The sequence below is a fragment of the Schistocerca serialis genome, chromosome 1 (genome assembly GCF_023864345.2).
Source record: "Schistocerca serialis cubense isolate TAMUIC-IGC-003099 chromosome 1, iqSchSeri2.2, whole genome shotgun sequence".
NCBI classification, from domain to species: domain Eukaryota; kingdom Metazoa; phylum Arthropoda; class Insecta; order Orthoptera; family Acrididae; genus Schistocerca; species Schistocerca serialis.
The window spans coordinates 309119447-309142937 of NC_064638.1; the positions used below are offsets into that span (position 1 = coordinate 309119447).

Here is a 23491-nt window from a genome sequence, read left to right on the forward strand (position 1 = left end):
CTGAACCCGACACACACATTATAAGGCAATTTTCATCAGTTCGTTTTGTTAAGAAACTCATCAGTGGTCTAATAATTGTTTCACATGAGTAAGTTGTACATTATTGGTAGTTAAAAATTTTATATTTGCTGGAAAGTATTGAAAATGTGTGTTTTCAAATACTGGACATTGTTTCAAAGCAAAGCAATTACCTTTAAGTCTTGGAAAGCGAATAGCATCAGCATGCTATACCCTTTAGAATAATAAAGTCGGTGTGTAGTAACGCATCCACCAGAGCAACTTACTTTGCATATGTGCACTCAGTCATTTGTTATGGAATAATCTTTTGGGGAACAAATACTCAGAATATGCAAACAATCTTCAAACTACAAAAAAGAGCTATCCGAATTATGACAAATAGAAACAAGAGAATGCAGTGCACCAAGTTGTTTAAATTCATGGGAACCTTGACTGTTCCCTGTGAATACATTTTTCAAACATTGATTCACATAAAGAAAAACATCAATTAGTACCCAACGACAGTTCCCTACATGAAGACGAAACCAGATCAAGTTACCACCTACACCTGAGCAGAAAAAAACGAAATGAAAACACAGAATAGTGTACTACACAATGGACTTAAACTATTCAACAAACTTCCACAGAACATAAAAGATAGAAGCGAAATACATGCCTTCAGACACAGCCTAAAAAGTTACTTGTTAGAAAAGTGTTTTTATTCTGTCAAAGATTACCTGGAAAGTAGGTAAAATTCTGTTGACAATGTGACTGATTAAGTACTGTAATTAGGGGCTTTCTTTGGTATGTTCTATACCAGAGTGGTACATCAGGTATAATCATGAAACACAGTAAGACAAATAACTGAAGTTTATATTTAGGTAATGCAATTGTACTTTTATATACTCTTGTGTCTGTATCATATATATGTATTTATTGACAATGTATTTGTTGACATGTTAACAATGTGACTGATTAAGTACCGTAGTTAGGGGCTTTCTTTGGTACGTTCAATAACAGAGTGGTACATGATGTATAATCATGAAACACAGTAAGACAAATACTTGTAGTTTATTTGCAATTGTACTTTTATATACCCTTGTGTCTGCATTATATATATATATATATATATATATATATATATATATATATATATATATATATATATATATATATATATATCTGTGTGTGTGTGTTGACAACATGCATACAATCTATATTGTCTACACATGGATAGAAAAAATAAATAAATAAATAAAGCATATTGTCTGCATTCTTAATACTGACTTAGTGAACTGAGCTGTTGGGTGACAAACAGGATATATTACTCACCATAAATCTGATTAAGAATTACATACTGTGAAGCAGTAGACAATTTCTTCTACATTATGTTCTTGAATTCACGCCAAAAATAATTCAATATAATACACTTTGGTCTTGTGAAACTTCAATTTGGTTCAAGAAATGAAGAGGAAACTTAGGATTTAACACCCCCATTGGCAATGAAGTCATTACAGAGCACAAGTTCAAATTGAACATCGTTAGAGACAGAAAATGGCAATGTTCTTTACAGAAGACCAAGCCTGGAATTTGCAATCAATGACTTAGAAAAACCACAAAAAATCTAAATTTGAATAGCTACACAGGGATTTAAACACCACTCATTTCAAATGTGAGTTCAGTGCCTCAACTGCTCCACCATATCTAAACCCCTAAATATAAAGCCATAAGACGTTATAAACATGCCAGCTTTTTTCATGTTACCTATGTCTGAGAACACCCACAAAACAAATGATGATTTGCTTAGGCATTTTAGCAGTTCTGTGGTATGCTCCTCTCAGTTTATTACAAGGGTATAAACCCAATAATTTAACAAAGTCAAAATTTGCAGAGTAGGGTCTCTCTTCAACAAATTCTGGAACAATCATAATTTCACACCAACGATGAGTTGGAGCGAAACACGGTTGGCATCCTTGTGAATGCCTGTGTTTAATGTGTAGTTGCCAGAAGTTTCATTGTTGTATACCTTTGTATGCCTCTTACTGTTCAGTGTTGTATTAAGTAGAACATTGTGTCACACAATTTGCAAATTTCAAGATAGCACAGTTAGAGGAGCAAAGTGTCAAGATGGCACAGTTAGAGGAGCAACACATCTGCATTTAATTTTGTGTGAAATTCAAGAAAGCCTTTACAGAGACTCACCAAATGATGCAGGAAGCCTACAGTGATGAGTGCTTAAGAGGTACTCAGTGTTATGAATGGTTCACACAGTTTAAAAATGGCCAGAAGGAAGTTAAAGATGACCCTCATCCACGACGCCCTTTGACATTCATATCAGAAATGTCAACGAAATTGTGCATACCAATTGCAGACTGACCATCCAAAAGATTGCAGAAGAAAGTAAAATTTCATTTGGATCATGTCATGGAATCCTGATACAGCATCTTGAAATGCATCATGTTGCCACCAAGTTTGGCCCGTGGCTCATGAGTCAAGATCAGTAAGATCTTTGCCTCACAATCTGTGAAGAGCTTTTTGATTACACAAGTGAGAACAAGATCTTCTTTAAGAGAATCATAACTGGTGATGAGATGTGGGCCTACAGTTATAATGTTGAGACCAAAGTTCAATTTTCACAATGGGTTGGGAAAGGTTCTCCAAAATCAAAAAAAGCTCATCAGCTCAGGTCAAATGTCAAAATGATGCTGATAGTTTTCTTTGACTTTGGAGAAATAGTTCATCATGAATTCATGCCAGAGGGACAAACTGTTAATCAGTGGTACAATCGGGATGTGTTCCGATGCCTCTGAGAAAATGTGAGAAGGAAATGGCCTGAAATGTGGTGAGATAATTCATGGCTCTTGCATCATGATAATGGACTCGCATGTTCACTCCTGTTAGTGCACAGTTATGACACAAAAAATGAAATCAATGTGTTGCCTCATCCTCCATACTCTACAAACTTGGCCCCTGTAGACTTTTTTTATTTCCAAAGTTGAAAACCCCTTTGAAAGGACAAAGATTTGCAACGATAGATGAGATAAAAGAAAATTTGCAGACTGCGTTTTGCGTGATCCAGCAATACACGTACCAAGACTGTTTCTAGAAGTGGAAATTATGTTGGGAGCAGTGTATCAATTGTGGAGGAGATTATTTCAAAGGAGATCATGCACAATAAATAAAAGGTAAGCATAGCAAAATTTTGTGGACAAAGTTCTGGAATTTTTTAAACAGACCTCGTATGCAATTAGATGACAACAGGAGGACAAAATTGAATATGGAGGTAGTTGACTCTTAAAATTAATTGCGTGAAAGAGAACAGTTTTCTTTGGCTTTGGAAAAATAGTTCATCATGAATTCATGCCACAGGGACAAGCTGTTAATCCATGGCGCTATCGGGATGTGTTGCGATGCCTGCGAGAAAATGTGTGAAGGAAATGGCCTGAAATGTGGTGAGATAATTCATAGCTTTTGCATCACGATAACGAACCCACACATTCATTGTTGCAAAAATGTAATAATTTTAGAATTAAAAAAAAAAAATGTCTAAATGAGAGTTTAAGTAAAGATGTAAGTGCCATGCTCCACATCCAAGGAATCACTGAATGTGCAAATCATGTATTTCTGATCAGTAACAAAGATTACAACACTGATGCAATTAGAAATAAAGTTTTCCATACTTCACTTCAAAATAGTCAACTACAAACAGGGCCTCCTCCTTTTCACCACTTTATTTGTTGATCAATAGAAAGTGAGGAATATTTCCTAGCATCAGGAGATCACACAGTTTGAACCCAAAATAACACAATACTTTATTTTATTTTATTATGTTGCACAACATAGTTAAATTCTAATTATTTAAACTTGCATCTTGTTGTGGTGGTTCTTTTGTGAACAGCTGTCCCTTCATTTATTACATACGGCTTTCCTTGAATTCTTAGCTCAGTATTCTTCTTTTTGTTTCTAATCTAGCCTTTCCTTTCTATCATAAAACATTGGACGTAGAAGATGCACATGCATGAAAATAACTAAAATGAAGTAAATTGTACTAGTGAGAAACAAGTTATAACATGTTTACACTAGACTCAGATATGCTTGGCACATTCATTGACACTACTAAATCTATTGGAGGTATTTTAAAGCACAAGGGGGCCTTCTCTGCTACTTGCAACCCACCTCTAGTTAGTAGCCTTGGCACATTCAGCAGTTTGGAGGGGTAGGGGAAAAAAAAAAAAAAATAAAAAAATCTAATTTTGGCACTTTCAGCATTTCCCATTTCAAGTATTACGTCAGCGACAGAAGACAAGAGTCTAAAGCGTTTTACACACTTTTAATAACATACAATGAGCTACTTTTTCCCTCTTGGGAATCATATAAGGCATGAAGAAAGACAATAATACATATAGAACATCAGTTTCAGATATTTTGTTGAAATAGTGTTTTCTAAATTTTTTGCCTCAAATATTTTGCTTCCACTTAGTAACTAAGAAAAAAATGAAACATGACATCATCATATATTAATACACAAAAGCTATGATTTATAATGTGGTTGTCTTCGTTCAGTCCTGTATTCTAATTAGTTTGGTCTGGTCTGGTTGGTCCAGCTTCAGTATCAGTTTGAACACAACATTGCTTTACGTGGTACAATCTGTTGGTGGTGATACAACTTTGCCTTCCTCTGACAAGCTAGGTAGGAATAAGACAGATTCCAACTATTCACCCTGTTCCTTATTAAATTGTTCCATTGCATCATATAACTGCAACTTTTATCTTCAATGTCATTAATACAGGCTCCTCTATTTGTCTGCATTTAATTTTCTATTTTTACTTATTATACAATGAGGAAGTCAACTGAAAAGGCGGATCAAATATAAATGGGATTTAATTTTTTATTTAAATTCATTTATTGAAAAACTCAACATAATTATAATTCATTTTTCCACATAGTCTCCTGCTTTGGAAATGCATTTGTCCCAGTGTATGGGCAGCTTTTTGATGCCTTCACCATAAAAAGAACTGGGTTGTGTCACCATCCAGTTGCACAAGAAATCTTCCACATTCTCGTCGTCTTCAAATCATTGCCCTCCTAGAGCTCCTTTAAGTGATCCAAATAAATGGAAATCACAGCATGATAAGTCCAGGCTGTAAGGAGGATGATCAAGTGTAGTCCAGTGCATTTTCTGTAGCTTGGAGACAGTTAGTGCTGCAGTATGGGGTTGCACATTGCAGTGGAGGAGGATGACCTGTCGAATCTATTGGTCTCATCTTTTGTGGTGATATGCAACTCTCGCCTTGTTCAACAAAAGTAGTAAGCAGCATTGATTGTGCATCGCTCGTGCAAAAAATCAGTCAGCAGAATGCCTCGTTGATCGGGGAAAAAACTGTTGAAAGAGCCCTGCCAGCTGACAGTCAAGTTTTGGCTTTCACTGGTGCTGCCTCCCTTTTCCTCCGCCACTTCTTACTGGCTTGTTTAAATTCTGGAGTGTAGTGGTAAACCCATGTATCGACACAGGTGATGATCCAACTCAAAAATGCATCACCTTATTCTGTAAACCTTGCTGTAAGCCTCTGACACACCTCCAAATGTTTCAACTTCAGATTTTGGGTCGAATGTTTAGGGACCCATCTGGAACACACTTTACGGAACTGTAGGTCATTTGTGATGATTGCTTGACAGCTCCCATAACTGATTCCGATTCTCTGTGCTATTTCTGATACTATCACCTGTCGATCGTCGCCAGTAATTTCTTTAACCGCACGAATGTTTTTGTCTGTAATGCTGGTCCGAGGATGGCAATCATGTTGTTGATTTTCCACACATTCTTGTCCTTCCTCAAACTTTTTATGCCAGGCAAACATATGCGTGCTTGATAATGTTTTATCACTGAACTGTGCAGTCAATCTTTGGCAAATTTCAGCTGTTGTAATCCTTCATGACCAAGAAATTTGATAATTATGCATTGCGTGACGGAGGGGTGCACCTGTTGCTCAGACATCGTAAGCATTACTGACGAAACAGCAGAAAATATCTAACAGCACACTCTCCTCACTTCTAAGGGTCCCGTCTAAGCATCACAGAAGTGTGGGGCCAGTCCTACCAACTGTTGTTCAGGAACAAAAATCCCATTTACATTTGACTCCCCCCCCCCCCCTCGTACTAACAGGATCCTTCCACTTTGTATTTTGGTGAATGCTCTCATTCTTGACTTGTATTTATACAGCCAAATACTTAATTTTTTTTGCTGACCTCCTTCCCAGTTTTTCTGTGTAGTACAAGAGACTCCTACAGTGCTGTGGTAAATATAGACTTCTATAAACTTGTGCCTTAATTCATACTCAATATACTTTCTATTATTTTGTGGCCCACCTTCCCTAAAACAAAATAATTAAAAAAACCTTCATTCTCTCCTCTATACTTTTCTTTTTATACTTAGCAGACTGTCATAAACAAGTAGACTTTCAAGACCAGTATTAATTTCATTAAAATCCTTCTGTATGTGTTGCTGCATTGTAATATAAAATAGTTATAACACCAATAAGTAATCTTTTGGCTGTACTTCTGCAGTCACCCCCAGAGTATGGACTGATTTTTCATCCAGCGCTAGATCACCTAAATATGCCAAATTGATAGGTTTTCTTTTTTTTTTAGTATTTTTGTTTTGATATGGTAGCATAAGCAGAAAGACTTTCAAAAACTACCATGTTACTTTCATTTATAACATGTTTGTTGTATGTTTCTTTTACTTTTCGTTAGCCTGTCTCTCTGCCAAAATGAAAATGTTATGATAAATTTTAGAGCAATTTCTTACATTTGCATGTTAATTTTTCTCTGGCTTGGCTCTCTTAGGAGACTAAGTGGTAAGCTGTGCTACTGCCTTGTTTTCTGTAAGTGCCTACCTGTCTTAATTTTCTGAGGTTAATATCATCACATGACATTTATAAACTTTAAGCACAGCATATAACGTTTGATTTCTGGGTAATTTCAGATAGGATGTGTCTCTCCCTAGGTTTGAAGTGTCCTCTCGGTGGAAAGTATCATTAATGTAGCCTATTTCTGTAACATGCCTCTCATTTTATTTAAAATTAAAATTGGTTTTTGTAAGGACAGCTATATTGTTTTTGAGAGATACAGCAAATGGTAAGGAGTTATAACTGGTTAATTATTTTAGTTACACCTGCAACACAGATTCTTTGGTGTTATTACATTTCTTAAAGTACAGGTGATCATCATTTGTTACACTAGTCAACAGTTTACGCAATAGTGACATTAAAATTATTGAAAATCAACAGTTGTCCACAAGGTCTAGGTTTTTAGACAAAAAAAAAAACTGTTTCTTTAAATAACTTTTGATTTGATAGCTACAAAAGCTCGAATGATTTGGCATTAAGTGTGAGTAGCTCTTTTGATTGCACAATAATGTTTTCTGTCCATGATGAAGAAAATGCTACCCGAAGAAACTAAAAAATATGCCGAATAACCTTTTGATTCTATATCTTCCACAGATAATAGACACAGAAGATACTGAAGGTATCTTTAACTACTTTGTTGATTGTAGCAATTCTATGCTCTGTATAATCTGAATAGTATCAGTTTTCCAAATCATTGCCTGTCTCTTTCCTTGTCACTTTAGACAACAATTTTTTGCCTTTTCATAAGCCTTCAATGTATTCTTCTCATTGCATTTGGTTTTACTAGATTTGTATATGTTTTCTACAAAATCCTATTTTGAATCCTGCTGTACAGTGCTAAGATTTATGACACTTATTTCACAACTTCTTTGCATATTTCTGATTCCTCCTCCCTTTCCCACTTCAGTTACCATAAATCTAGCAGATTTTTGTATTCTCTTTTTTCCAGTACATATGACTCTTTTCTCCCCACCCAAATTAGTGAAAATACAGTTCTTCACTATAAGTTATCATTTTTCTCTTTGGTATGCTCTATTCTTCATTACCTTGGATGCTTACAATGCTATCCTGTACCCTGAATCTTTTGACTGCTGAGCACGTTGGCAACATGTGTTCCATTTCGATTAACTGTCATTATTTATGATCTCTGTTAGACAGATTTTATAAATCCATATCTGAGAATTATTAGCCTAGCTCATAACTTCCAGCATTTATAGTCTTTCTCAACTTTATCTTCACTGCTTGTAATTTATGAACATAATTATCACATATTAACATCATACAGTAGTGAAGTAAGATAGAACTAAAATGGCAAATACAAAATGAATCTTTAATATAATTTCAATTGATTATTTTGTGCAATTCTCAACAAGAATAGAATAAAAAATAGAGTAACTGAAATTTTAAAAAAATGTATGTGGAATTGCAACACAAAAATGTGCTAACAAAATTTAAGCATTCATAGAAAATGAAGAGAATTCTCCTAGTAACTTGTAATTTTTAACCACCTGGACCACAAACAATTGAGAGATTAACATGTTAAACTCAATAGCTACTTTACTGTTACATAAACAATGAAACTGAATTAGCTGAACACTAAGTGATGGAAGCTCTTGATGTGTCATGTGTATTACATACACAAACAATTAATACATTTATTATAACAACACAAATTGTTTTTCGTTTATATTAATAATCCACATAACAGAAATACAATGTTACTTGTCACCCAGAAGGATTAACACCAGTTAAACAAAATAGATCAGTGCATTTGTACAAAAGGGATTAAGTTCAGTGCCAGTCTTTGTACAATTAAGTCAATGAAATACTATGACTGTATCATTTTTAATCTTTTAAAAGTCTCATCAATGCATAATTTGTATTATCTTTAGCAATATCGTATGGAGATTCCCCCCAACAATCCTTGATATCCTTCCTGGCACCAGATTCAAGCAAAATTCTTACTGTTTCCAGGCTGTCACTGTCAGTTGCACAATGAAGTGGTGTTTGTCCATAGTCATCCTGTACATTTATTCCAGCACCCCATTCCATTAACATCTGAACAAGGTGAGTTTTCTGGAAAGATGCGGCACAGTGTAAAGCTGTCCAACCATTTGTACATGTCATATTTACATCAGCCCCTGCTCGTAGAAGTGCACTCACAGTGTCCTTACTGCACCATGCAACAGCCAGAAAAAGAGGTGTATTAAGATGACTGTCTTGTGCATTGACTGCAGCACCTGCAGCTGCCAACGTCTGCACTACCACATCTTTACCAATCATGGCTGCTTTATGCAATATAGTTCGCTTATATTCATCACATCCAAGAGAGTACACTTGACAAAGAGCACGAACACTCTTTATGTTGTTGTTTTCTGCAGCTAAATAAATTGGTTTTTCTGTCCATTTATCCTGCTTTCCCCCATTGGCATCTGCACCTTTCTTACAAAGGAACTCCACTATTTCAGAATGTCCTCGTTGTGCTGCACAGTGCAATGGTGTCCTACCATCCTTATCAGTAGACTCTACATTACATCCTTTGTCAAAAAGTGTTCTCACTGTTTCAAGACACCCTGAAGCTGCAGCAAAGTGTAAGGGAGTTCGATCTTTCTTATCCTTAACATTAGGGCTGATGTTGCTCAGTAAGAGTAACTCAACAGCACAACATTTTCCAGATGCTGCTGCAAAGTGTAATGCTGTCATACCACTGTCAGTAATTGCGAATGGATCAGCACCAGCATCCAGTAGAAGGTTTATGCACTCTTTACTGCCACATTTTGCTGCACAATGAAGTGGTGTCTCTCCAGAAATATCTGTAATGTTAATATCAACATTTTGGGCTATTAGTAATTTCAGGGTGTCTGCCTTGCTAGATGCAGCAGCAAAATGTGCAGGTGTCCTACCATCATTGGTCATTGCATTTCCATCAGCCCCAGCATCAAGCAGTGTGCATACAGTTTCTGCACTGCAACTGCCTGCAGCTTCATGCAGAACTGTCCTTCCAAACAAATTTGGTGCATTCACATGCACTCCTGATTTTGCCAGAGTTTGAACTGCAACATCGCTGCCCCTGCATGCTGCTGCAAGTAGAACATGAAATTTATGTTCATCAAAGGTATCAGAAAATTGATGTAGCAGTAACTGCACTGTTTCCTGATTGCCACTCTCTGCTGCAAGGAACAGTATCTTCCTTGACTGCTCACTAACACTGAAATCTACAGATTGTTTACACAAAAGTTGCACCACAGCAGTCTGTCCCTTCTGAGCTGCATACTGCAATGGGGTTTTCCCATGTTTATCTGTAATTTCTCTATTGGCTCCAGTGTCTAGCAAGTATGAACAAATATCACTGTTGCCATGCTCAGCAGCACGATGCAGTGGTGTCATCTGATCTGCATCTCTGATATCGACATCAATACCTGCTTCTATTAATGTCTGTGCTGCAATATAACAGCCAGTTACCGCTGCAAAATGCAATGCAGACTGATTTCTGTCATCATACACGCTAGCTCCAGAAACCAAAAGAAGGCGAAGTGTCTCTGCATCTCCCATTTGTGCTGCTATGTATAAAGGCCTCTCTTCCAAAATTTGACTGACATTTATGTCAGCCCCAGCATCACAAAGTAACTTGACTACAGCAGTATGTTTAAGCTCAGCTGCTCTTTGTATTGCTGTCTTTCCTCCCATATCTTTCATTTCCTTGTCAGCTCCAGAATTCAGTAGCATCCTCACTGCTTGTGTACAATTGCTTTTTACAGCTTCATGTAGCGGTGTTCTCTGTGAGAGATCACAAATATTTATATCCGCATTAGTATTAATAAGACACCGCACAATACTATGACGATGGTGTCTTATTGCCATATGCAGTGGTCTAGTCTGATCCAGTTCGAGGCAAATGTTGGCCAGAGATGGCACTTCACTGAGAGCATATCTCAAAAGGCATGAATAACCTGCCTTGCAAATTGTGGTTAGAATCCCAACTGCTGCTTCTCTATTCTTCAGCTTATCTCTGGTCACTTCCAGTTCTCTTAGAGAAATTCCATTTTCCAACTGCTTCTCAATCCAATCCCAAGCACTTGTCTCTTCAGCAAATCGTAAAGGGGTCCATTTAAAAATTTCTTCTTTGGTGAGAGCTGTCTGTGCCATACTATCAGGACAGGTCTGCAAAGAGAAAAATACACAAATATCAGAATATGGTCTAATTATTTGTTACAAGAAAAAAATAATTTTAACTGCACTTATTATGGAGCACTGATAAATCAATGTGGTCACCACATACAAAATAATTAATGCTTGTCTGGTGTAAAAAAATGGAAACTATAGTTCAGCTACACTAATGATTACCAGCAGAAAAAAAGTCCCTTTAGTATTTGTTCAGCTTATTAAACATTTTTAAACAAATTAGCGACATTACTGAAATATCACATGCTTTACTAATTAAAAAGAAATTGTAATTCTAAATGATAATAGGCCTGAATATTTGACAAACTGTGACTAGGTACAACTTTTTTGCTCCCGTGAACATAAAGAAATTTTTGAATTATTTTATGCATTGTTCAGTGTGAAAAAAATGCATCTTCCCCATGCTGTCCAATATAAGAACTTGTGATGTCAATATATGGATATAAATATGCCACCAGTTGCTGTTTTTGGATTTTTGGTATGATCTATTGTACCATTTTCTAGTTTTTGAGCCACGGCATGCTCATCATCAGATGGATGCGTTACTGGGGCATTATATTGGGGACCAAGTGTGGCAAGATGTTGTGGTGATGGTGACTACACTGCATTGTAATATTTGTAGCAAATCTGTTTCCATAATATATATTATCTGGTAAAACACACAAATATACACAGTGTTTAGCTGCAGCTGGTTTTACATTTCTTCACAATACATCCAGTGTTTATCTTCTGTGAATAAGTGTAAAACCAAGAGCAGCTAAATACTGTGTATATTTTTGTCTATTACCTGATAATGTACATTATGGGAATGGATTTATGATGCAGTGCACTCACCATCACCACAGTATCTAGCTACACTTGGTCTACAATATGGTTTCTGTTCACCTCTATCTGATGATGAGCATGCAGTGGCTCAAAAATTAGTTAACAGAATAATAAATTACAGCAAAAATCCAAAAAAGTGAATGGTTGCATATTTATATCCAAATAAATCACCAATAATAACATGTGTATCTATTCAAGAGAAAATTTTCATACAGCGTACATATAATAGGTGCATCTTACTTCAATAGTGAAGAATTGCATCACATAACCTAACACGCACAGTACAAGGGTGGTTTGAAACGTTCTCGTAATAGAATAGAAAAAAAATACTTAAATCTCTGAAACTTTTGTTTTATTTTTCAATGCAGTGTATATTAATGCACTTGGTCCAATGATGTTCCAGTGCTTGATCCCATCTTGAAAATGAGTTTCCTCCACGTCTGCAAAATAGATGTCAACTTTGGCTATAATTCTTCTTTTGAAGTGAATCTTCATCCACCAAAAAACATTTTCAGTTTTGGGAAGAGATGGAAGTCTTATGGAGCCATATCAGGAGAATAAGGTGGCTGTGGAAACAATTCATACCTCAGTTCATATAATTTTGTCATGGGAACGGCACATGTATTTGATCCAGAGTCAAGAGTCGTGGCACCCATCTTGCAGGTCATTTTTTCATTTCTAATTCTTCGGTTAAAATGTGACATACTCTTTCAAATGACATCTGACAAATGTGAGAAATTTCACACACTTTCAATCAGCGATCCTCCATAACCATTTTGTGCACTTTTGCACTGATTTCTGGAGTAGTGACATCTTGGCCGACCACTGCACAGATAATCATCCAAGCTCTCCCAACCAAATTTAAATTCATTTGTCCACTTGGCAACATTTGAATATGGAGGAGCAGAGTCCCCCAGTGTATTCTGGAAATCGGCATAAATGTCCTTTTCTTTCATACCTTTCTTTATGAATTTTGATTAGGATGTGCTATTAAATAGCCAGGAGATAGTATGATTGTCTGGCTGCCAGATAGTGCTAGTTTATTAAGTTCACGTATATAATTAGACGCTATCCAGGGTGCATGTGTAGTATTCTACTACAGATACAAACTAGCCTTATACACCACGTTACCCTGGGAAACTGAGTAATGAACCAAAGAGCTACCACCTAGTCATATTATTGAGCTCTGTCTTCAAACTCCTGGAAAGACTTCTCTATGACCGCATTGCCACCAAAACTCTGGAGTCAGTTCCCGTGGAGCAAGTTGGGTTCCACCCTGCGCCAGCTGTACAGACCAGGTTATGTCACTAACTATGTACATAGAGGCTGGGTACCAGAGGAAATTAAAAACATCGCTGTTTTCATAGATCTGTCTGCTGCCTATGACACTGTCTGGAGACATGTCCTATTGTACAAATTCATGCAAACAATCCATTGCCTGAGAACTACCAGACTTATAGATACCATGCTTGCTGCCAGAACATTCCAAGTAGTAACAGGAGAACAGATAATCGTCCAAGTAACCCCGAACAATGGCCTACCGCAGGGCTCCGTGTTGGCTCCACTACTGTTCAGCTTGTAGAATCCAAGTACCTTGGAGTCACTTTGGGCACAGCACTCACTTATAAACAACATCTGGAAAATACTGCAGCCAAACTAAAGACAAGGAATAATATTCTCCAGAAGCTGTGTGGCACTACTTGGGGCACTTTGGTTGACACATTACACACATTGGCACTCGGACTGGTCTACTCAACCATGGGGTACTGCACTCCAATCTGGATGAACAATTTTTATACAAAAGAAATCAATGTGCAGCTGAATAGCACAATGCAAACTTTCAGCGGAACCGTCAGATCAACCCCAACACATTGGCTGCCGATTCTGAGCCACATACCACCTGTGGACCTATGTCAGAGGAATGCTCTTCTCCAAGAATATAGGAAGATAATCGACAATGCCCAATTCCCTATACACTGCAACATGCCTGACCTGGAAAGAAACAGACTTCAATCTAGACATCCAACAATGACAACAGCCAAGGAATTGCAAAGTATAAACTTTAATGCAATAAAGACTTGGAGGGAACAATGGCGAGAGGTGTGCCCTGAGCACTGTCAAGCCCTCCCCTGTATCACTGAGAGATTGCCTGGATATGAACTACCATGTAAAACATGGTCATCCCTTAACAGAATACACACAAATCACAGATGATGTGCAGATACTCTTTACAAATTGGGTAAAACACCAACTCCCAACTGCGACTGTGGAGCCAACAGACAGACCATCCACCACATTATCCAAGAGTGCGACAGAAGAGCATACAGCGCAAGTTCAGTGATTTTCTGATGGCAACAGATAATGCTATAGACTTTATACATAATCTTGATGTTTGTATTTAATGATATTGCCCATTATCTGTATGTTATACTCTTCTTATATAGCACATTTTGTTGTGTTTTTTATGTATATCTTTGTTTAAATATTTGTAAGAAGCTTAAAATGATGTGCATTGCCATATGCTAAACATAAAAAATAAATAAATAAATACATTTCTTTATGAAGTACTTAATCGCTGCTTGAATCTCAATTTTTTCCATCTTTGCAAATCACTACACAGGAACAACAAAAGAGCCATGTCACCGCTACAGCTCTCTTCCAAGAGCACTGACGTGGCACATGTTTACAGGCAACAGTCCAATGAATATCATGTGAAGAACTCATTGCGCTAGCGCTAACCTCTCGTGGTGATTCCGAGAACTTTTCAAACCACACTCATATATAGCATTTATATACAGAAAAATTATCTGTAAAATGAAGCTATCATTAAATTAAGACGAAAAAAAAAAAAAAGAAAAAAACTATAGTCCCTTTCAGATGACAAAGAGAAGAAATGATTACTGAAAATGGATGGAAGATATCAATGAAGGAAGAAGATATTCAGTACGCCTTTAGCTCTGAGGTAATTTGAGATGGATCACTAGATCATCTCACATGTTCAACATGGATCATTAACTTGCTTGGTCATAGTCTGCAATGAAAATCAGCTGTGACCTTGATTAAGGAACCATACCAGTATTCATGTAGGAGACTTAAGAAAAACAAGTAAAACATAAATTTGGATCATCAGGTGTGCATTAGAACCCACTCATATCCCTGAAACTGAGCCTAGTGTCTTAACAGCTATGGCACCTCAACACTTGCACAGGACTACAAGTGCAGGAAAGCACAGCAGAACATGATGAGGCCATGAGGCTATGGGGGGAAGGGAATAACTGATAATTTCTCAAGGTATAATTAATCGCATAAGAACACAACAATACAAGTTTTCATGTGTAGTGTTTTAATTGTCTCCCTTGTCTTGATTACTTTCTTTCTTAGCACATTTCAAACTATAATCAGAGGTTAGATCATCAGAGACTGAACAGTTTCTCAAGGATGGAGGAACAAACTGGCCAATAACCATGTCGGAGGAATTATCCTTCAAAGTAAATCATCCCGTATGGAAGCTATGTTAGTTAGCCTGGTTCAAATGGTGTGGTTTGAAAACAGAATTACTTTTATGGAAATCTTCAAGGGTGTAGGACATCTAGCACATTTCATCAGTTGAGCCAGAAATACCACATAAAGTTTAGCACATTATTCTTGTATCTAAACATGTACTCACCAAATCTAAGTCATATGTTTTGTCACTGCTGCACTATCTCATTTTGCTACTACATCCTTCGTTCATTAAATTTAGTAACCAGCTCATGTGATATTGTTGAAAACTTTTGCATACTTACATGTTGCTGCTTTGGATGTTCCACAGACACTATTCTTTTGCTTGGTTTTAAACATGATCTTAGTTCTTACATATAATAAACTGCCAAATTCTGGTACACACCCAAATGTACCCAAGTAACTGAAAAATCAGTGTGCACAAGAAGCTATAATAAAATAAAACATAGTTTGTGGATAAATCCAATTTGCTAATGCAGTCCTTCAAGAACACAATCATACAAATATAACGCATTAAGAGACACACTGCTCATACTTTGTAAAAACAAGCAAAGTTTTAATACAAATTGAAATGGAATAATGGTAGTAAAGTGAAGAGGTAAATAATGATAAACCCTACCTTATTGCATTATTGTTTTAACAGAACAATTATTTATAGAAATTTCTGTTTTGTTAAGGCAGTGACTGGTTCGAGAGAGAAAGTTACATTTTTTATGTGACAGGAGCAAGAAACCGGTGCAGCCCTGTATATATTGCTCAGAGTGGCCTCAATGCCCAAGAAACTAGTAATGCATAACTGAAAAAATTATTACCTGCTATGGCTAGTACAAGAGCCATGTTGTTTACATTAATGCAGACACAACATTACTGGACAGAAGCTTCTGACAAAGGACTGTCGCTGGTTGGCAGCAGGCAATATTTTCCCTTAAACAGGCAGACACTAAGCTAAGGGCTAGTGACTTACATACAATGAAATGAAAGCAATGTTGAAAACATATTCACTAGAAATCTAGTCAACACTAGGTTGCTGACTGTATACATTATACAGGGTGTTAAAAAAGGTATGGCCAAACTTTCAGGAAACATTCCTCACACACAAATAAAGAAAAGATGTTATGTGGACATGTGTCCAGAAACGCTTAATTTCCATGTTAGAGCTCATTTTAGTTTTGTCAGTATGTACTGTACTTCCTCGATTCACCACCAGTTGGCCCAATTGAAGGAAGGTAATGTTGACTTCGATGCTTGTGTTGACATGCGACTCATTGCTCTACAGTACCAGCATCAAGCACATCAGTATGTAGCATCAACAGGTTAGTGTTCATCACGAACTTGGTTTTGCAGTCAGTGCAATGTTTACAAATGTGGAGTTGGCAGATGCCCATTTGATGTATGGATTAGCACGGGGCAATAGCTGTGGCGCGGTACGTTTGTATCGAGACAGATTTCCAGAATGAAGGTGTCCCGACAGGAAGATGTTTGAAGCAACTGATCAGCATCTTAGGTAGCACGGAACATTTCAGCCTATGACTCGCGACTGAGGAAGACCTAGAACGACGAGGACACCTGCAATGGATGAGGCAATTCTTTGTGCAGTTGACAATAACCCTAATGTCAGCATCAGAGAAGTTGCTGCTGTACAAAGTAACGTTGACCGCGTCACTGTATGGAGAGTGCTACGGGAGAACCAGTTGTTTCCATACCATGTACAGCGTGTGCAAGCACTATCAGCAGCTGATTGGCCTCCACGGGTACACTTCTGCGAATGGTTCATCCAACAATGTGTCAATCCTCATTTCAGTGCAAATGTTCTCTTTACAGATGAGGCTTCATTCCAACGTGATCAAATTGTAAATTTTCACAATCAACATGTGTGGGCTGATGAGAATCCACACGCAATTGTGCAATCACGTCATCAACATATTTTCTGTGAATGTCTGGGCAGGCATTCTTGGTGATGTCTTGATTGGGCCCCATGTTGTTCCACCTACGCTCAATGGAGCACGTTATCATGATTTCATATGGGATACTCTACCTGTGCTGCTAGAACATGTGCCTTTACAAGTACGACACAACATGTGGTTCATGCACGATGAAGCTCCTGCACATTTCAGTTGAAGTGTTCGTACCCTTCTCAACAACAGATTTGGTGACCGACGGATTGGTAGAGGCGGACCAGTTCCATGGCCTCCACGCTCTCCTGACCTCAACCCTCTTGACTTTCATTTATGGGGCATTTGAAAGCTATTGTCTATGCAACCCCGGTACAAAATGTAGAGACTCTTCGTGCTCGTATTGTGGACGGCTGTGATACAATACGCCATTCTCCAGGGCTGCATCAGCGCATCAGGGATTCCATGCGACGGAGGGTGGATGCATGTATCCTTGCTAACGGAGGACATTTTGAACATCTCCTGTAACAAAGTGTTTGAAGTCACGCTGGTACGTTCTGTTGCTGTGTGTTTCCATTCCATGATTAATGTGATTTGAAGAGAAGTAATAAAATGAGCTCTAACATGGAAAGTAAGCGTTTCTGGACACATGTCTACATAACATATTTTCTTTCTTTGTGTGTGACGAATGTTTCCTGAAAGTTTGGCCATACCTTTTTGTAACACCCTGTAGACTTCTGAACACACAGTCTCGTTTGGTAGCTTGCAAGTTTCAGAAGTTAAGAGCAGATTCCCTCACAAGACATTCAGGTAAAGCTATAAAAACACAATATTACATCCACAAAATCTAGCGCTGTACAAGCTATACAATGTAAGTCATGATATGAAGTGTGGCAGAGTTTACTTCAGGTACCACTTTCACTTTTCCTGTTCCATTCCATTTTCAAATGGTGTGCTGGAATAAGGAGCGTCAGAAAGATGGTCATTCCATACGGATGATCCAGGTGCACTACTTATCCTATACAGCAACCTGTCACCATCTACAATGGTCCAGTCACAGGCATCTCCTGTCTATAAAAGGTGGGGCAACTTGTGAAAGCAACAAAATTATATATCAGTAGTGCAGCATTATATCTGGGAATGACAGTTAAAGGATTTGGCAGAAGATAGTGCTAATCATCAGTTGAGTAGGGATTTGACTGTTCACCCTATCTGTTATATATTCAGTGTACTGCATGCTGATAACAAGTAATTTTACATGTATTGTTAGAAAGAACTGTCTTTTATATGAACTGTCTTGTCTTACAGCCTTTTTTGTTCTTGTCTTTGAATTTAATCAAACATATAACATGCAATATCTCAAGATATACCCTTGTAGGTTAACAATTTCTTCAGCTGACTCCTTCAATTAACCAGTTGTCTACACAGATGAATGGCTGCTATGAAACTGTATTTAACCACTAACTCAACCACCCAGTAGCTAAACATTCTGCACTTACCATTACCAATGACTTCAATAGTTGCTTCAGCACCCATTCCATTTTAATTATTTCCACCAGGAACATTCACTTTTAAGAGTTCTTTCTTCTTAATGCAAGGACCAGATCCTCTAAATTACATAGGTGGAAACTGTCTCACCAATATGTCTTCCATTCTTGTAATCACACGGGCTTAAACTTCACTAGTCCCCTCTCATTTCTCTTACCTTTCACTACTCACAAACTTTGTACTATCTTTCCCTCACCCCTTGTTTTGTGATTAAAATCTTTTCTGTTCACATTTTGTTACTCCACTGAGAGCCCCTTGGCTCTGCCTCTATCATGCCTCCCACTATCTCCACATTCCCTAAATGCCCCACACATTTTAGCTCCTTTAAGCTGAACCACATCATTCACCTCCTCCCACTCCCATTAACCTGAAGAACTGCTCATTAACATTTAATGTCAATCCAACTACAGGTGTATGTATTTGAGTGTCTGTGCAAAAGTGTGTACTTTTTGTCATTGTTACATTTTCAGTTAGAAGACTGGATTGATGCAACTCCCCAAATAAACCTATTTGTCTCTGCATAACTACTAAAACCTACACCCAATTTAACCTGTTAATTGTAGCCAAGCTTTGGTATTCCTCCATAATTTTTACTTCTGACACTTTCTGCCATTACTAAATTAAGTATTCCTTTCATCCTTAATTCATATTGCGCAACAAGTTTCTTTTCTCCACAATTCAATGCAGTACTTCTTCACAAATTATTTGATTTACCTAGCTACCCTTCCAAATTCTTCTGTGGCACTTCATTTTGAATTTGTGTTTACCACTAATGACAGTCTGCAGTTTATATCCTCTTTGCTTCTGCCATTATGTTTTTTTGTAACTCAAATAGGAAAACTTGTCTGATACTATCTGTGCTTCATTTCCTAATTTAATTCCATTCACATTACCTGACTGAATCTGGCTGCCTTCCATCACTTTTGTTTTACTTCCGATCATGTTCCTCTTACAACCTCTTTCCAAGACACTGTTAATTTCAGTCAACTAATCTTCTACTTCTTTGCTGTCTGTGACAGGAACTGCAGTGTCATTAGCAAACATCTAAGTTATTATTTCTCCTCCCAGAACTTTAATTCTCTTCTCAAATTTCTCCTTGGTTTCCTTTTCTGCTTGTTTTTATGTATCGACTGAATAAAAAGGAGGACAGCCTACAACCCTTCTCAACCACAGCCACCATTGCATGTCTTTCAGTACTTACAACTGTAGACTGGTTTCAATACAAATTGTAGACAAACTTACACTCCCTGATGGTTTCGGAATTTCAAAGACTATTTTTCATTCAACAATGTCAAAAGCTTTGTCTAAATCCTCAAAAGGTGTAAATTAAGGTTTGCGTTTTCTCTGCTGATCTCTTAAGATAAGTCTTAGGGTTGGAAATGCCTCACATTTTCCATTTCTCCAGAATCCAAACTGCGCTTCGGCTAGGTCAGCTTTTACCAGCTATTCCATTCTTGTTGGTATTTTGCAACTGACTGCTAACAGCCGCACTTATCACCACTTGCCTTCTTTGGTACTGGAATGACTATACTCTCCTTTAAGTCTGAGAGTAATCTGCTTGTCTTACATGTCCCACACACTACATGGAATAGTTTTCCCATCATTGATTCTCAAAAGAAGCTTAATAATTCAGAGGCAATATCATCTATTCCAGGTGCCTTATTTCATTTCCCCTGTGCTTTGTCAAATTCTTCTAGCATATTGAATTCTCCCATCTAAGCTTCACCTACTTCATCTTGCCTTCCAATAATATTGTTTCGAATTTCTTTCTGTATAAAGCCCTTTCATGTATTCCTTACACCTTTCAACCTACCCCTCTTTGCTTAGAATTGGCTTGTCATCTGAACTCTTGATCTTCATACAGCTACTTCTCCATTCTCAAAACATATCTTTTTTTTTTTAATTTTCCAATAATTAGTATCTACATTACCTGTAACTGTGTGTGCTTCCTTTACAGCTTTGCATTTCTCCTCGTCCATTCCTATTTCCTTATTTTATACCTTCAGTAAATATATTTTTTTTGGATGTCAGTATTCCCTTTTGCCTGGTTAATTCACCTTATTTTTATATTTTTTGCATTTCATGAATTATGGGCTGTACAAGGATTTATAGTGGACCTAGTCTTTTTAACCACTTGTTTGTTTGCTGTTTTCACTACTTCTTATTCCAGAATGACACATTTATTTTCTATTGTACTACCCCTTCCATTCTGCCCCTCAATTGTTACCTAATGCTCTAACTGAAACTCTCAACTATTTGTGTTCATTTCAACTTCTATTAGTTTGTCCTTCTTTCTCCAATTTCTTGTGCCTCAATCTGCATTTTATAACTAATAAATTATGTTCAGAGTCCACATCCATTCCTGGATATGTTTTGTGATTTAAATCTGGTTTATAAATTGCTGTCTTACCATTACATACTCTAGCTAAAACCCTCTAGCATCCCCAAGTATCTTCCACATACATCAACTTCTTACATGACTCTTAAACAAAGCCTTTGAAATGACTAAATTGTGCTCTGTGCAAAATTCTACCAAACAGTTTCCCTTTTCATTCCTTTCTCTCAGTCAATCTCCAACTATTTTTCCTTCTTTTCTTTTTCCTACTCATGAATTAAAGTCCCTATCACAATTAAATTTTCATCTCCATTAACATAATGAATAATTTCTTAATCTCTTCTTCACTTATGAAGTTAGTACGAATTTTTACATTAATGTGTGGGTCATGTCATTTATAATCCACTCACTATGCTTTACATATGAGTTTACATCCATTCCTATTTTCTTGTCTGCTAGTACTACTAATCCAGTACTACTCCTATTTGATTTTGTGTTGATAATCCTGTACTCACCTGAACAGAATTCCTGTTTTCTTCTTGCCACTGCACATAATTAATTCCTATATTTAATTTCATCCCTTTCACTATCTTTTCAAGTTCAACTTACAAAAGAGTAATGCTGTTGTCAAACTGAAGATTCATTTGAACACCACAGTGCTTTCTAAACATGGTCCTATTAGGGGTGGTAGGCCTTCCTCCAACTTTCGAATTAACTTCCCAGCTAGTCATAGGCAAGACCAACAGTTCAAAATCACAGTTCAACTTCACATCTTTTACTTCAATAAAAATTGCCAGAAGTGAAAAGTGTCAGATAAAAAGTCTAGAACTAGCCATAGATTAAATCTGGATCTAGTCTGGTACTTGCCACTTAGCTCCACTCTCTATAGTAATAAGGCATCCATCATTCCATTATTCAGCCCACCGAGCAACAATTTTGTTTTTCTGATTGCATCATTCCGTTGCGTAGTAACTGCCTGGTGATGCAAATATTGTACTATTTTACTAAGGAGGATGGCATTACCATTAAGTCATATTGTACAGCTGCATATCTTAAGGAAGTATAATTAATTGTTGGATGTGAGGTCCGTCAGTTATGCAAAAAACCGTTTTTCTCAGTACCCAAACATGTTTCGGCACCACTGTGCCATCATCAGTGGGTTTTTGTTTTTATTTATTCTTTACATTTGGTGTGCATGAATTTTCTGGATCACTTGTGTGTTAATGACTACAGGTAGCTTGTCATGTTTTCATGTGGCAAGCACTTCCATTCTCTGCATCATGCTGAGGTGTTGTGATGCACACATAACTATAACAGGTATTTTCCCCAAATAACATAATAAAACACTTTTCACTTCACCAGAACACAGTGTGATTGTGGTTTGTTATCACATAACTATAACAAGTATTTTCCCCAAATAACATAATAAAACACTTTTCACTTCACCATAACACAGTGTGATTGCGGTTTGTTATCAATTAACAAACCACAATCACACTGTGTTCCGGTGAACTGAAAAGTGTTTTACTACGTTATTTGTGGAAAATACTTGTTATAGTTACATGTGCATCATAACACCTCAGCATGATCCGGAGAATGGAAGTGCTTGCCACACAAAAACATGATAAGCTACCTGTAGTCATTAACATACAAGTGATCCAGAAAATTCATGCACACCAAATGTAAAGAACAAATAAAAACAAAAACCCACTGATGATGGCACAGTGGTGCTGAAACATGTTCGGGTACTGAGACAAACGGTGTTTTGCATAGCTGGCGGACCTCACATCCAACAATTTTAACTGCAAACATGGCTAATACAAGGAGCTGCAAATCAAAATGAAGTATAATTAATGGCTGTAGCTTCCCTATTCTTTCAGTACCAGTATAGGAAGGCTGTGCTGAGTAATATTACATGCCCACATCTCAGGCAGTTACTCTGACTAATACCCAAGCAACTTCTGAGAAGACTGCCACATCTCTTCAGGAACCGTACGCTAATCTGGTGTCTCTTCTTGAATGTGGCTGCAACTAAAGTACGGCTATATGTATCATTGAGGAAAGGAACCAACTCCACCACTGAAGTGTCCTTGGATCTGTAGGAGAAGGTGAGGGTTGTTTGGGGGAGGAGACCAAACAGCGAGGCCATCGGTCTCATCGGATTAGGGAAGGATGGGGAAGGAAGTCGGCCATGCCCTTTAAAAGGAACCGTACCAGCATTTGCCTAGACCGATTTAGGGAAATCACAGAGAACTTAAATCAGGATCGCCAGATGCGGGATTGAACTGCCGTCCTTCCGAAT

The 23491-nt window shown here is 37.4% G+C and overlaps 1 protein-coding gene across 1 annotated transcript in view; it reads right to left on the minus strand.

Annotated features, from left to right (window-relative positions):
- Positions 1-3784: 3784 nt before the first annotated feature.
- Positions 3785-23491, minus strand: part of LOC126469359 (serine/threonine-protein phosphatase 6 regulatory ankyrin repeat subunit C-like) — a 33099-nt gene continuing 13392 nt past the window's right edge. The window contains exon 2 of the mRNA XM_050096627.1: positions 3785-11067. Coding sequence (XP_049952584.1) covers positions 8752-11052 — 2301 coding nt within the window. The 5' untranslated portion in view covers positions 11053-11067 and the 3' untranslated portion in view covers positions 3785-8751. The remainder of the gene's footprint in view (positions 11068-23491) is intronic.